This window comes from Colobus angolensis, unplaced genomic scaffold (genome assembly GCF_000951035.1).
Source record: "Colobus angolensis palliatus isolate OR3802 unplaced genomic scaffold, Cang.pa_1.0 Scaffold59, whole genome shotgun sequence".
Lineage (NCBI taxonomy): Eukaryota > Metazoa > Chordata > Mammalia > Primates > Cercopithecidae > Colobus > Colobus angolensis.
The window spans coordinates 9,629,864-9,643,420 of NW_012119487.1; the positions used below are offsets into that span (position 1 = coordinate 9,629,864).

At 43.2% G+C, this 13,557-nt stretch overlaps 1 protein-coding gene across 1 annotated transcript in view; it reads left to right on the forward strand.

The window, feature by feature from the left end:
* The window catches only part of FAM20B (family with sequence similarity 20, member B), a 40,568-nt gene extending 31,660 nt beyond the window's left edge, over positions 1–8,908 (forward strand). The window contains exons 6-7 of the mRNA XM_011962398.1: positions 1,420–1,479; positions 6,220–8,908. Of these exons, the coding sequence (XP_011817788.1) occupies positions 1,420–1,479; positions 6,220–6,451 (292 nt within the window). The 3' untranslated portion in view covers positions 6,452–8,908. The remainder of the gene's footprint in view (positions 1–1,419; positions 1,480–6,219) is intronic.
* Positions 8,909–13,557: the final 4,649 nt, after the last annotated feature.

The following is a 13,557-nucleotide window of genomic DNA, read 5'->3' on the forward strand; positions in this document are numbered from 1 at the left end:
GCTTGCCTCGGCTTCTCAAAGTGCTGGGATTACAGGCATAGTGCCACCCTTTTAGTTGCATTTAATAAATATTTACTAAATAGAATGCTTCCTTGGAGTACAGAATTTTCCAGGCCCTAGGTCACTACTGTTAACATTGGTTGTTGGAAATAAGCTAAGACATGGCTCCTCAGCAGAGTGCTTGGGCAGCATTTGCTAATGATGCCACCATCTTATACTGAACACCAGGCGCCTCGTGCTTCGTGAAAGATGGTGACGACCACAGAAAATGAAAGACCAGCAAACACTGCCTCTCCCTCTACCCCATTACAGCAAAGCATATAGCACTCATCCTGTGATACACATGATATTTGATATTTGGTGTGTATCAAAATAGTTGCTTTGCCCATTCAGGCTGCTATACAAAATCCCTTAGACTGGGTAATTCATAAGCATTGGAAATGTATTGCTTACAGTTTCAGAGGCTGAGAACTCTAACATGAAGGTGCCAGCAGATTCAGTGTCTGGTGAGGGCCTGTTCCTCAGATGGTGCCTTCTGTGTGTCCTCATATGGCAGAAGAGGTGAACACGCTCCCTCTGACCTCATCTCTAAGGGCACTAATCCCGTTGATGTGGGCTCTTCCCTCATGGCTTAATCATCTCCCAAAGGCCCTACCTCTTAATACTGTTGGACTGTTGCACCAGGGATTACGAATTTGAGGGGGACACAAACATTCAGACAATAGCAGTTGCCTTTGCCTTGAATGACTGGAGGACCTACACTGTACTAAGAACTACCAGACTCCAGCTATTAAGGTGAACCTCTGGAAAGAGGGAAAGGTTGACAGTTTTCTAGAATCGGTTCTCCTTTTCTAATTCTGAATTGCTGCTAAGGTAATTTTTGCATCTGCTGTGAATCAGTTTCCTCAGCCTCTGTGAACAGTTTTTCCAATTTGAATTGGCACATATACTTACTCGTAGGGAATAGGATATTGGTAATTTGGGAGTAGAACAAGTGTGACTTCTTTTTACAAGTAGTGGTCATCTGCTTATTTGTGGGAATCTAATATAAATGGCCTTTATTTCTCTCTCTGGTCCTTAAAACCTTTGCAGGCTTAGGGGTCTTCAAGTTCTCCCTTTGGTCTGTGAACTCCACACTGTGTTTACCATAATTATGCTCCAGTACCTTCTAATATCTTGGCAGGAAAAGGTCCCTTGTAAATGAGTATATTTGTTGTCAGATATTTTAGTACAGGCTGTTAGGGATCCTGTGTCTAATTGGTCATGCCCCACTTGTTTTCAATTTAAGTGATTTGAGCTGCTGGAGCATGAAATTATCTAGGATCACATTTGAGTTTCATATAGAATTTGCTATTGCTTTGATGCTAAGAAAAGAATGGTACTTCCACCGAATTCACTAGGTTTTAATTTAATTTTCAGCTTTGGGAACCCCTCGCTGGATGAAAGAAGCATTCTTGCCCCTCTCTATCAGTGTTGCATGTAAGTTGTGCATAGCAAATACATGTGCCTGCATTGCCTTCCTTTCCAGGCTCAGGTAACAGTACATCCATTTTCTTGGCCCTCAGACTTTCTGATACCTGAGCTGTGCTTTTCATACTTCTCCAACCTAGAACCTCTGGAGATCCTGAAATGGGATATGAACCTCTGGAGATACTGAAATGGGATATCAGGGAAAAGTAAAGGCAGATAACCCACAGCTCAGAATTCATCTCAAATTTTGTATGAATAGAAGAGTATATGTATTCAGTAATACATGTCTATGTTTGGTTTAATAGCAGAATATAATCACCCATACTCCCCACCCCACCGCCAAAAAAAAAAAAAAAAAAACACTGAGTAAAATCTGTATCCCTGGTTACTACACCTGGTTACCTTGTGGTTTCAAGTCCTCTCACTCACCCATCACATACCACCTGGGGTTCGCATATTTCAGTTTGAAATTAACTAAACCAAAAGTAACTTTTTCCATAAATAATAATTGATTTTGGCCAGGCACAGTGACTCACTCCTGTAATCCCAGGAATTTGGGAGGCCGAGGTGAGTGGATCACCTGAGGTCAGGAGTTCGAGACCAGCCTGGCCAACATGGTGAAACCCCGTCTCTAATAAAAATACAAAAATGAGCCAGGCATGGTGGCAGGCACCAGTATTCCAGCTACTTAGGAGGCTGAGACAGGAGAATTGCTTGAACCTGGGAGGCGGAGGTTGCAGTGAGCCGAGATTGTGCCATTGCACTCCAGTCTGGGTGACTGAGTGAGACTGTGTCTCAAAAAAATAGAAAATAAATAGTAATTGGTTTTTTAAAAAAACTGGGAACAGAGAAATTGAAAAATGAGTCAAGAAAATGAGCTAAAGTCTAAGAAGCTTCTTTTCATCATTCCTGAAATTATTTTATTTTATTATTATTATTTTTTTTTAATTTGAGACAGCGTCTGCGTCTGTCACCCAGGTGGGAGTGCGGTGGTGCAATCTCAGCTTACAGCAACCTCTGCCTCTCGGGTTCAAGCAATTCTTGTGCCTCAGCCTCCCGAGTAGCTGGGACTACAGGCGCCTGCCACCAAACCCAGCTAATTTTTGTATTTGCAGTAGAGATGGGTTTCACTATGTTGGCCAGGCTGATCTGGAACTACTGACCTCAAGTGATCCACCTGCCTCAGCCTTCCAAAGTGCTAGGATTATAGGTGTGAGCCACCGCGCCCAACCATCCTGGTGTAATTTTAGAGCATGCACATCAAGAATCAGCTGGGATTCACCTTGCTTAACTTCACAGAAAAGCAAGCTCAAAAGCACCACTTGATACTGGTCAGCTCCCAGTAACATCATATCACATAAGACTGCACTAGCAACTAGTCTCTTTCTCTTCTTTCTTTTTTTAAATAACAACAAAATTCTGTAGAAAGTAACAGTTTACCCAGGCAGTCCTTAGTTGTCTTTATTAATGATGGGAAGTAGTGATATATACAATCAAGAATTGTGCATTTGTCTTTGAAGATGTTTTTGTGGTAGTAGTTTTATCAGTCTGGTTCAATCAGGAGATAGAAAAGACACAGTGTGTTAAACAGAGGTGTTTAATGTAAAGGTTTTTTTTTTTTTTTTTTTTTTTGGAGACGGAGTCTTGCTCTGTCACCTGGGCTGGAGTACAGTGGAGCAATCTCGGCTCACTGCAACCTCCACCTCCCGTGTTCAAGCGATTCTCCTGAGTCAGCCTCCCAAGTAACTGGGATTACAGGCACCTGTCACCGCACCTGGCTAATTTTTGTATTTTTAGTAGAGACGGGGTTTCACCATGTTGGCCAGGCTGGTCTAGAACTCCTGACCTTGTGCTCTGCCCGCCTCGGCCTCCCAAAGTGCTGGCATTACAGGCGTGAGCCACTGAACCCAACCCAATATAAAGAATTATTAAATTGCAATAACAGGAGTGACTGTAAAAGAAAACTAGGGCTGAGGGAGAGTATCCAAGGAAGGACAAACTTGGAAGGGGATCCCCTCCCAATGACTGGAGTTTGGACTTCAGTGGAGAAGGTTTAGCTCAACCCACCAGATAGCAGAGAAGTTTGCTAGTTTGCAGGTGCTGAACAAGCCAGAAGCAATTCTCTAGAGTGCAGGCTGGGTGTACATTCAAGCCATAGCTGGTGTCATGACATGGAGAGGGAGAGAGAGAATCCAGTAGGAACCTTCTGTGCTGCAAGTGAGGCACACATGTGGGCCTTCAGAGGGAATTGGGGCCAGGGTGAGCAGATGGCCTTCAAATCTCCGGTTTCCATGTTGAGAGGGCCTCAGGAGAGTTATTCCCAGGCCAGGCTAAGGCTTGAGGTCACCAAGGACCCACACTTTCTGGGAATGTGGCTAGTCAGGGCTTCACTGGATGACCTCTGTGCCTCCCCAACACCACCATCGACCCACAAAAGCATTTGGAGAGCCCCTTCCCCCTGCAGTGTCCCCCTAGCGCCCTCTAGTGAGAAAGCTTTAGGGGAAAGATGCTTAAATGAATCCCACCCGTTGTAGCAGAGCACATTTTGGTTTGGTTTGGTTTTTTGAGATGGAGTCTCGCTCTGTCACCCGGGCTGGAGTGCAGTGGCACGATCTCGGCTCACTGCAGTCTCCGTCTCCCGGGTTCGAGTGATTCTCCTGCCTCAGCCTCCTGAGTAGCTGGGATTACAGGTACCTGCCACCATGCCCAGCTAATATTTTGTATTTTTAGTAGAGATGGGGTTTCACCATGTTGGTGGGGCTGGTCTGGAACTCCTGACCTCAGGTGATCTGTCCACCATGGCCTCCCAAAGTGTTGGGATTACAGGCGTGAGCCACTGTGCCTGGCCAGCAGAGCATATTTTGAAGAGTGAATTTGGAGCTGAGAGGAAATAACGTGATAACTTAGTCACAGAGGAAGCTCGGATGCTCTGGGCATTTGTAATATATTTCAGAATAAAAAATAACTGTACTCCGTCTGTGCCTGTTTGTCCCTTCCATGCATGCTTTATGCAACAGTCTTCCTTAGCTTTTAAATTGTTGCACAACAGGCTGCCTTTTACAGAATCAGACATTTCTGCATACCTAGTAATTCCTACTTTGCCCACAGAGAGCTAAAAACTTTTCTTCTCAGATAAATAAAAGATACTCTATAGTTGGTGTCTTTGTTTGTTTTGTGCTGCTATAACAGGATACCACAGGCTGGGTAATTTGTTTTATTTTATTTTATTTTATTTTGAGATGGAGTCTCGCTCTGTCACCCAGGCTGGAGTGCAGTGGCGCGATCTCGGCTCACTGCAACCTCCAGCTCCCAGGTTCAAGTAATTATCTTGTCTCAGCCTCCCAAGTAGCTGGGATTACAGGCGTTCACCACCATGCCTGGGTAATTTTTGTATTTGTAGTAGAGATGGGGTTTCACCATGTGGCCCAGGCTGGTCTCGAACTCCTGACCTCAAGTGATCTGCCCCCTTGGGCCTCCCAGAGTGCTGGGATTACAGGCATGAGCCACCATACCTGGCCAGACTGGGTAATTTATAATGAACAGAAATTTACTGGTTCATAGTTCTGGAGGCTGGAACATTAAATATCAAGGTGCCAGCATCTGACAAGGGACTTCATACTGTGTCGTCATGTCACATGGCAGAAGGCAAAAGGGCAAAGAGAGAGGGCAACAAGGGGCTGAACTCGCCTTTTTTTTTTTTTTTTTTTGAGATGGAGTCTCACTCTGTTGCCCAGGCTGGAGTGCAGTGGCGCAATCTCAGTTTACTGCAACCTCTACCTCCCAGGTTCAAATGATTCTCGTGCCTCAGCCTCCCAAGTAGCTGGGATTACAGGCGCGTGCCACCATGCCCAGCTAATTTTTGCATTTTTAGTAGAGATGGGGTTTTACCATGTTGGCCAGGCTGGTCTTGAACTCCCAATCTCAGGGCCCACCTCAGCCTTCCAAAGTGTTGGGATTACAGGCATGAGCCACCTCTCCTGGCCTTGAACTTGCCTTTTCATAGCAACATTAGTTCCACCCATGAGAGCAGAGCATTCATGGCCTAATGACCTCTTAAAGACTTCACCTTGATACTGTTACAATGGCAATTTCAACATATATTTTGGAGGGGACAGACATTCAAACGGTAGCAGTCGGTGAAATAATTAAGGCAGATAGGTATCCTTAAAATAATTTTTTCCTAGGAGAAATTGTTTTAGACTTCAGAAACACATGAAGAAGAAGGAAGCTTATGGTACCCATTAACGTCTAAGGATACATCCTCTTGTTAACATTGTAGTGTACTTCATTCCAATCCGTGTGTGTATTTTGTTTTCCTACAGATTTGAAGTGAAACAGGGTTTTCCTCCAACCTTTTCCCCCAACCCAGCATCTTACCATAGGCATTTCCCATTCCACTAAATTTTCAAAATTGTTTTTAACGGCTGCATGGTATTCCTTTCAATGGATGAACCATAATTTAACTATTTCCCAATCATTGAACATTCAGATTGTTTAACATTTTTCCTGTTACAAACAGCACTGTGGTGAACATGTGTGTAAATCTCTGTATATATCTCTGATTAGTTATACAGAAAATATCAAAACATAGTAACGTTGCTTACTCATTATGTAGGGGTAATTCTAAAACAAAAATGATTTAAAGTATTTTACCTAATTTTTTTTTACTTTTGTCTGCCTAGCAGGCTTTCAAACTCCATTTGATAATGAGAGGTTTTAAGTACCTTGTTCTATAACTTTTTCTTCCAGCATTCGGGTTTCTACCTGGAACAGACTGAACTACCTAAAGAATGGTGTACTAAAGTCTGCCTTAAAATCTGCCATGGCCCATGACCCCATCTCCCCAGTGCTCTCTGATCCTCATCTGGACGCTGTGGATCAGCGGCTCCTGAGTGTCCTGGCCACCGTGAAGCAGTGCACCGACCAGTTTGGGGTGGACACAGTACTGGTGGAAGACAGGATGCCTCTCTCACACTTGTAATTCTCGACACAAAATAAGTGAAACTTCTTTTTACAAAGATAGAGAAACAGCACAATCAATTCCAAATGGTATGAGATGGATTGGAAGTGGCCAGCAGCAAGTTCTGGTGACAGGGGACAGGGTGGCCTTGGATGTCTTTGGTGTTTTCTGTAGTGGAAACTAAAGCAAAGACCACAAGTTTCAGAGCATAGAGACATTCCTGCTGAATTGCCTTCTGACCTCTTCGGCAATTGCCCATTTTAGCACTGGGCATCATAGTTGGTCAGTCTTAATTCCCATGCCAAAGGACAAACGGGTGTGACATCTGGATAGATGAATACTGGGATTGGCTCTGGAGCGTGTGTTTTGAGTTGAACCTTGTAGTCCTTTCTCCACGCCTGTGGATTTTGTGGAAACACTTTGCAATCTCTTGTGTCTTTTTTTTTTTACCAGAACTAGTTAAATCAGAATGCTTACTGTCCTACAGAGTGGCAGCAAATAAAACCTTGTATTCCATCAAGCCAAAATAGCACACTCTGTTGGAGGAGATGCATGTTTAAGATAGAATTGGAGGGAAGGACAAAAACAGAAAGGTGTTTGGGCTTTTAAGCCATTGGGTAGTATTGTTTTGATGATCTCAGAGGAGGGAAGAAGAGAGAGAGAGACCCACTGGTAGAGCCAGAATCGGGCAGATGATTGAAATGGAAAAACAGGTTCCCTTGTATTGAGGGTCTTAAGATGTGTAAAGAGCAAACATGACTTTGCACCTAAGTAAATTCTGCATTCTCATAGTTGTATCCCAATTAACCAAAAAGTTGTCTCTAGAGAAAATGCTATTACAATCTAAGCATGATTCTCTAAGGAGACTAATTTTTTCCCCTTTTGTCGAAAGCAGTCCTTCCCAAATTAACAAAGCAAATTGAAATAATACCTTGAATAACAGGTAGCTTGTGGTCTCTGTCATCCTCATTTCTCTTCTGAAATGAATTTCCACCTCTGCCTTTAGGGTATTTTGTCACTGAAGCTGCTGTTCCCAAGAGATCAGCAACCTTTTTGCCCCTTTCTCCTAAGAAAGGGACACTCCTACAGGTGAGAGTGTATACCTTACTGGGGGCTGGACTTATCTTGTGGTTTGGGGCCATGGAAAACTGGAAACAAAATTTTAAGCCGCCAGCGCCTTTTTTTTTTTTTTTTTGGAGACCAAGACTCACTCTGTTGCCCAGTCTAGAGTGCAGTTGCATGATCTCGGCTCACTGCAACCTCCACCTCCTGGGTTCAAGCGATTCTCTTGCTTCAGCCTCCAGAGTAGCTGGGATTACAGGCGCCCACCACCACGCCCAGCTGAGTTTTATATTTTTAGTAGAGATAGGGTTTCACCATGTTGGCCAGGCTGATCTCAAACTCCGGGCCTCAGGTGATCCATCTGCCTCGGCCTCCCAAAGTACTGGGATTACAGGCAGGAGCCACCATACCCAGCCAAGATTTTAAGCCTTCTGAGCCTTGAAATTGAGGAGGTTAAAAGGAAGAGCCTTAAGATTTTGATTTATGTCAAATCCTAATTCCATCATTCAGTCTTGTTTGGAGTTCTGAACCCATGATGTTATATTATGCTTCTTTCTCCTCTTAGCACTCTCAAATTTCAGGTTTGTAAAGCACAGTTTTCATTTTGTGTTCTGGCAAAGTGATGTCGACGTGTAAGTAGTTGCAGTAAAACACAGGGGCAAAGGAAGACAGGGCTGATGTGCCCGCTCACCTGTGGACTCAGAGCTATGGGCTTTGCTCTTGCATCTTGCCGAGGTGCGTTCCAGCTTTTCATTCCTGTCAAGCAGAGGCGAATATTTAAACAGTGTGGTTGAATACATTTAATGCCAGCCATTGGAAACTAGTTTTAGGCACCCACTCAAAAACAGCTTTAGAATTTATGCCCAGTTTTCTTGCACTGAAAGATAACTGAGTAACCTGTAACAATTTTTAAATGGCATGAAATTAGGAAACTTTTGTACATTTTATATACATTTTGAGATGAAGAGAACAATGGGCTGGGTTATGAAAAGGGTGTATTGAATTTAAGAAGACAGAGACTAGCACAAAACACAGAATTCATGTTAACCAAAGGAGGCACTGATTTCAGTTTTAAGGCTACTCACTGTTGTGTGTCCAGGGAAATTCATAACTCAGTATGAGAATACCTTGGTCAGTGCTCACCCACAGGCTTCCAGGAGCCAGCTGGGAGGAGACAATAGAAAGAGGTATCAGCTTTGCTCTCCCTGTAAAGGTTAGTTGAACTAAGTTATGGATTTGTGGTCTTTCAAATACATGATGCCTTTAGTATGCCACACTGAAATGAATAAGAAGTCTGAAACTGGGAACTTCGTAACATTGAAGGCAGAGATTCTGCTAAGGAAAAAAGCAGGCAGGAAAGAAAATGTCTCAATCCTTTCTTGAAAGCATTTGCAGAAAATATATCATTTCATTTTATTTGCATCTGTTTTCAGCCTCGTGATCTTAAAAGGCATTCTGATCATAAATTTAGAATTTTCATCCATAAAATTTAGAACTCTAACCCATAAAGTTAGAATTGAGCTAATAGAGTGGTGTGACATGGCACTGAGAATATAAATTTTTGTTCTAAGTCAGGATTTCAATAAGCTGGAAAAGTATGTTTGGGCAAATCTTGGAGAAAACCAACCATAAACTTACAGCTTTAAAATTCAGAAAGCCCTAAAATTTCAAACACTGTTTGAAAGAAGAGGTCGGGGCCAGGTGCAGTGGCTCATGCCTGTCATTCCCGCACTTTGGGAGGCCAAGTCGGGCAGATCACCTGAGGCAAGGAGTTCGAGACCAGCCTGACCAACATGGTGAGACCCTGTCTCTACTGAAAATGCAAAAATTAGCAGGGCACGGTGGCATACGCCTGTAGTCCCAGCTACTCGGGAGGCTGAGGCAGGAGAATTGTCTCTGTCTTAAAAAGAAGGAAAAAAAAAAGGAGGTGGATTTTTTTTTAAGTGTTGTCACACTCCTGCTTTCTCTATTAGAATCTAAGGCTGTTACAATCAAGTCGTTGCAGGGTTTGGATCAGCTGTAAGGTATGCCTACCAAACATCCAAAGGTAGATGTAGAGACATTTTAATACTACAAAACTAGGAAAATCTGAACTCATGGCCATTTCCTGCCCTCCTCCCACTTGTTACAAAATGTTTATTCTAAAGTTTGAATGGATAAATCTGAGTGTAAAGGTTTTGTTATAAAACTTTCTTTAGTATGAGGCTGCATTGTGGGTTTGGGGGAGGTGTAAATAATTTTCTGTGTAAAATTCATAGGATCTGATTTGCTCAGAGTATTATTCAAGAATGTATTAATAAGGCATTGCCCCCTGTTTGCACTCAGGATTAATATGTCAAATGAAATTTAAGAAGGAAATGGAAGAATTCAGGTACACTAATTGCATATTATTTTGGGAAAGATGAATCCTATACATGGCAATTTTTCAATGTCATCCAAAGCCAGCATTGTCTTCCAAAGAAATCCATCTTTTTTTTCTAAAAAAAGAAAATGCTTTTGCCTTCCCTTCCCTTCCCTTTCCATCCGCCATATTTCTTCAGCCTTTCTTCTTCATCACCTGTGTATCCTTTGACCAGTAAATGGCCACACCTCAATGATGATAAACAGCATTGTTGGTAAGCTATCTTATATGCCTCATCCTGTGAGTTTGAGCTTCAGGAAACATGAGTAAAGGTATATGTAATGTATATAGTCATATATGTATTCTAGCAAGAAAAACATATTTATTTTAACAAAGGGGAACACTGACTTAACTTGCTGAAGGACTTGCAGCTAGTGAAAAGTTCTCAGTCTCTGAGAGTGGACCCTAATTAACATAAAGACTATTCATCAGCAAATACCTACTGAGCAGCTCTAGTGTGCCAGCACGGGCCAGGCCTACTAGTGAGCCAGGCACACCTGTCTTTGGGAAACTCATTCTACAGGGGAAGGCCAGTTTTTTTCCCTTCAATTCCTCAAGTCTGGGTGGTGACAAGGTAGGAGGGACTGGGTACTGGACTACCACAGGTTTTTAGGAACTGAGGTGTTTCTCATAAACACAAAATGTTGGGTGAAACTGGGAACAACTTACTCGGAAGCTAATTTATTTGCTTAAATGGAAAGTGTGGGAGCCACTACCCTCTCTTTTGATCTGCCAAGGATTTCTTCTCAGAGCTGTTGCACAGAGATTGTACTTGGTAAGATACCAAACAAGACAGATATGCATCTAAATTTCTAATGTGTTCTATGGGTTTCAATTCTGAAAAAAGAAAATGAATAAAGATTTTAATAAATATGATGTCTGATCTTTTCCTCTTCTTTCTCCCTTCAGGATATTTCCAGTGGTTCCTATTTCAGTTTCCTTCCTGTTTTGTTAGGGGACAGAAGAAGATTACATCTTCTGTGACCACTTAAACTTCCACAGGGATTGTTTCACAGTACCTGGTGGATTAGACCTGCAGATTTCCTCACCAGTCTTTAAACAGTTCATACTAGATTGTAACTATACCAAAATTTTTCAGGGGATCATTCTTAGGTGCTTTTTGTATATTTAATAGTTAATTCCATTTTTGCAGCTTCCTTAGAGGTAAAGGATTATGAATCCTGAAGAACTTGTCAGCATACTACAAAAAAGGTAGGAAGAGAAGGCCAGTTGCCCTAATAGTACTTCTTAGGACACCTAGATTTTTAACTTTTCAAATAGAATCCAGCATCATAAACCTCAACCAGATAACTGAACAAAGCTCTTAAGATTTTTATTGGGCCAGGCGCTGTGGCTCACGTCTTTAATCCCAGCACTTTTGGAGGCTGAGGCCTGTGGGTCACCTGAGGTCAGGAGTTTGAGACCAGCCTGGCCAACACGGTGAAGCCCCTTCTCTACTAAAAATACAGAATTAGCTGGGCATGGTGGCACATGCCTGTAATCACAGCTACTCAGGAGGCCGAGGCAGGAGACTTGCTTGAACCCGGGAAGTGGAGGTTGCGGTGAGCTGAGATTATGCGATTGCACTCCAGCCTGGGCAACAAGAGCGAAACAGATGAGCTGGGAAACGTTCCTGTAATGTTTGTTTCTCATGCAGCGTTATTTAAATATGGAGACTTGCTTTTGTTTTGTTGTTTTTGAGACCGAATCTCGCTCCAACACCCAGGCTGGAGCGCAATGGCGCGGTCTTAGCTCACTGCAACCTCCGCTTCCCAGGTTCAAGCAATTCTCCTGCCTCAGCCTCCCAAGTAGCTGGGACAACAGTCACGGTCCACCATGCCGTGCTAATTTTTATGTTTTTAGTAGAGACGGGGTTTCTCCATATTGGCCAGGCTGATTGGTCTCAAATGCTTGACCTCAAGTGCCTCAGCCTCCCAAAGTGCTGGGATTACAGGCGTGAGTCACCGCGCCAGGCCGAGACTTGCTTTTGACCCAGAGTGTTTCCAAGGCAGATGGTTCTGACTGCCTTCAGCGGGGTTGGGAAGACGTCTATTGTAAGGCTAGGTCATACTCAGATATCAGTAAAGGTGTTGTGTGCCAATTTTGCCTTAGGCTTTTTTTTTTTTTTTTTTGGATTGACAGTCTTGCTCTGTTGCAGGCTGGAGTACAATGGCACAATCATAGCTCATTGGCAGTCTCAAACTCTTGAGCTCAAGTGATCCTCCTCCCTCAGCCTCTCAAGTAGCTAGGATTACAGGCGCGCACCACCGCATGCAGCTTATTTTTTATTTTTATTTTTGGTAGAGAGACAAGGGATCTAGCCTTGTTGCCCAGGCTGGTCTCAAACTCTGGCTTCAAGCGACCCTCCTGCCTCAGCCTGCGAAAGTGCTGAGATTATAGGCATGAGCCACGGCTCCCTGCACAGAAAGACTTTAAAAGTGCAGGTTTTGATTCAGTATGTCTGAGGCCTGAGATTCTGCATTTCTATCAAGCTCCTGGGTGATGCCAGTGCTGGGGTTCTGGAACCACACTTGAGTAGCACCGTAATGCTTGCTAAAGAATCATAGCTGTCTGTAGTTTTCCCAGCAGTCTGTAGATGTCCCCATCATCCATGAGATACTGCTCCCAGACCTTTAAAATGAGCACAGCCTCCAAGCCCTGAGATCGAAAGGAGTATTTATTGAAATACTCAAGAGACTTGTCTAGAAACTGGTGTTTGGATTTATTGTTTCTACACGGGACTGACTGGTGAAAAACTGTTTACCTCTATTTTTTTTTTTTTTTTATAGCAAAAAATGTCAGCCAGGCATGGTGGCTCATGCCTGTAATCCCAACACTTTGGGAGGCTGAGGCGGGCAGATCACCTGAGGCCAGGGGTTCGACACCAGCCTGGCCAACATGGCAAAACCCTGTCTCTACTAAAAATACAAAAAGAAAAAAAAAATTAGCGGCGCGTGGTGCTGAACGCCTGTAATCCCAGCTACTCAGGAGGCTGAGGTGGAAGAATCGCTTGCACCAGGGAGATGGAGCTTGCAGTGAGCCAAGGTTGCACCACTGCACTCTAGCCTGGGTAACAGAGCAGGACTCCATCTCTAAATAAATAAATAATAAAATTGTCTTGAAATCAAGTCGGTTGTCAAAGAACTTCCCAGCTAACCTACTTTATTTACCATGGGATGCTAAATCCAAGTCAGAACATCTCAGAAATGAGGAGGTAGCCCTACATGAAAGTTCCAAGCAAAGATAATTGTTTCCACAAAATCTTAAAACTTGGATTGTTTTAATAAACAATTGTTACTATTAATTTTTTCACCATAAATTCACTTACAAACTTCACCAATATTAACTAAAGCCATCCTCACCTCCTGTGTAGACCACCCAGAGCCTCCTCCAGGGCTGGGTAGATACAAAAATAAAAGTGGCCACATATTGAGTGTTGATGATGTGCTCATTGAATGAGGGGCAGCCCTATGAGGGGACTATTTTATTATCCCTTTTTATAGGTGAGGAAACGCATGGGACGGTTCAGTAACACCCAGGGTTGCACAAATAGAAAATGGTAATCACTATACTAGGCTGCCATTCAGACTCAAGCGACATTTGTTGAATGAGTTTTTTTTTTTTTTTTTTTTGAGATGGAGTCTTGCGCTGTCACCCAGGCTGG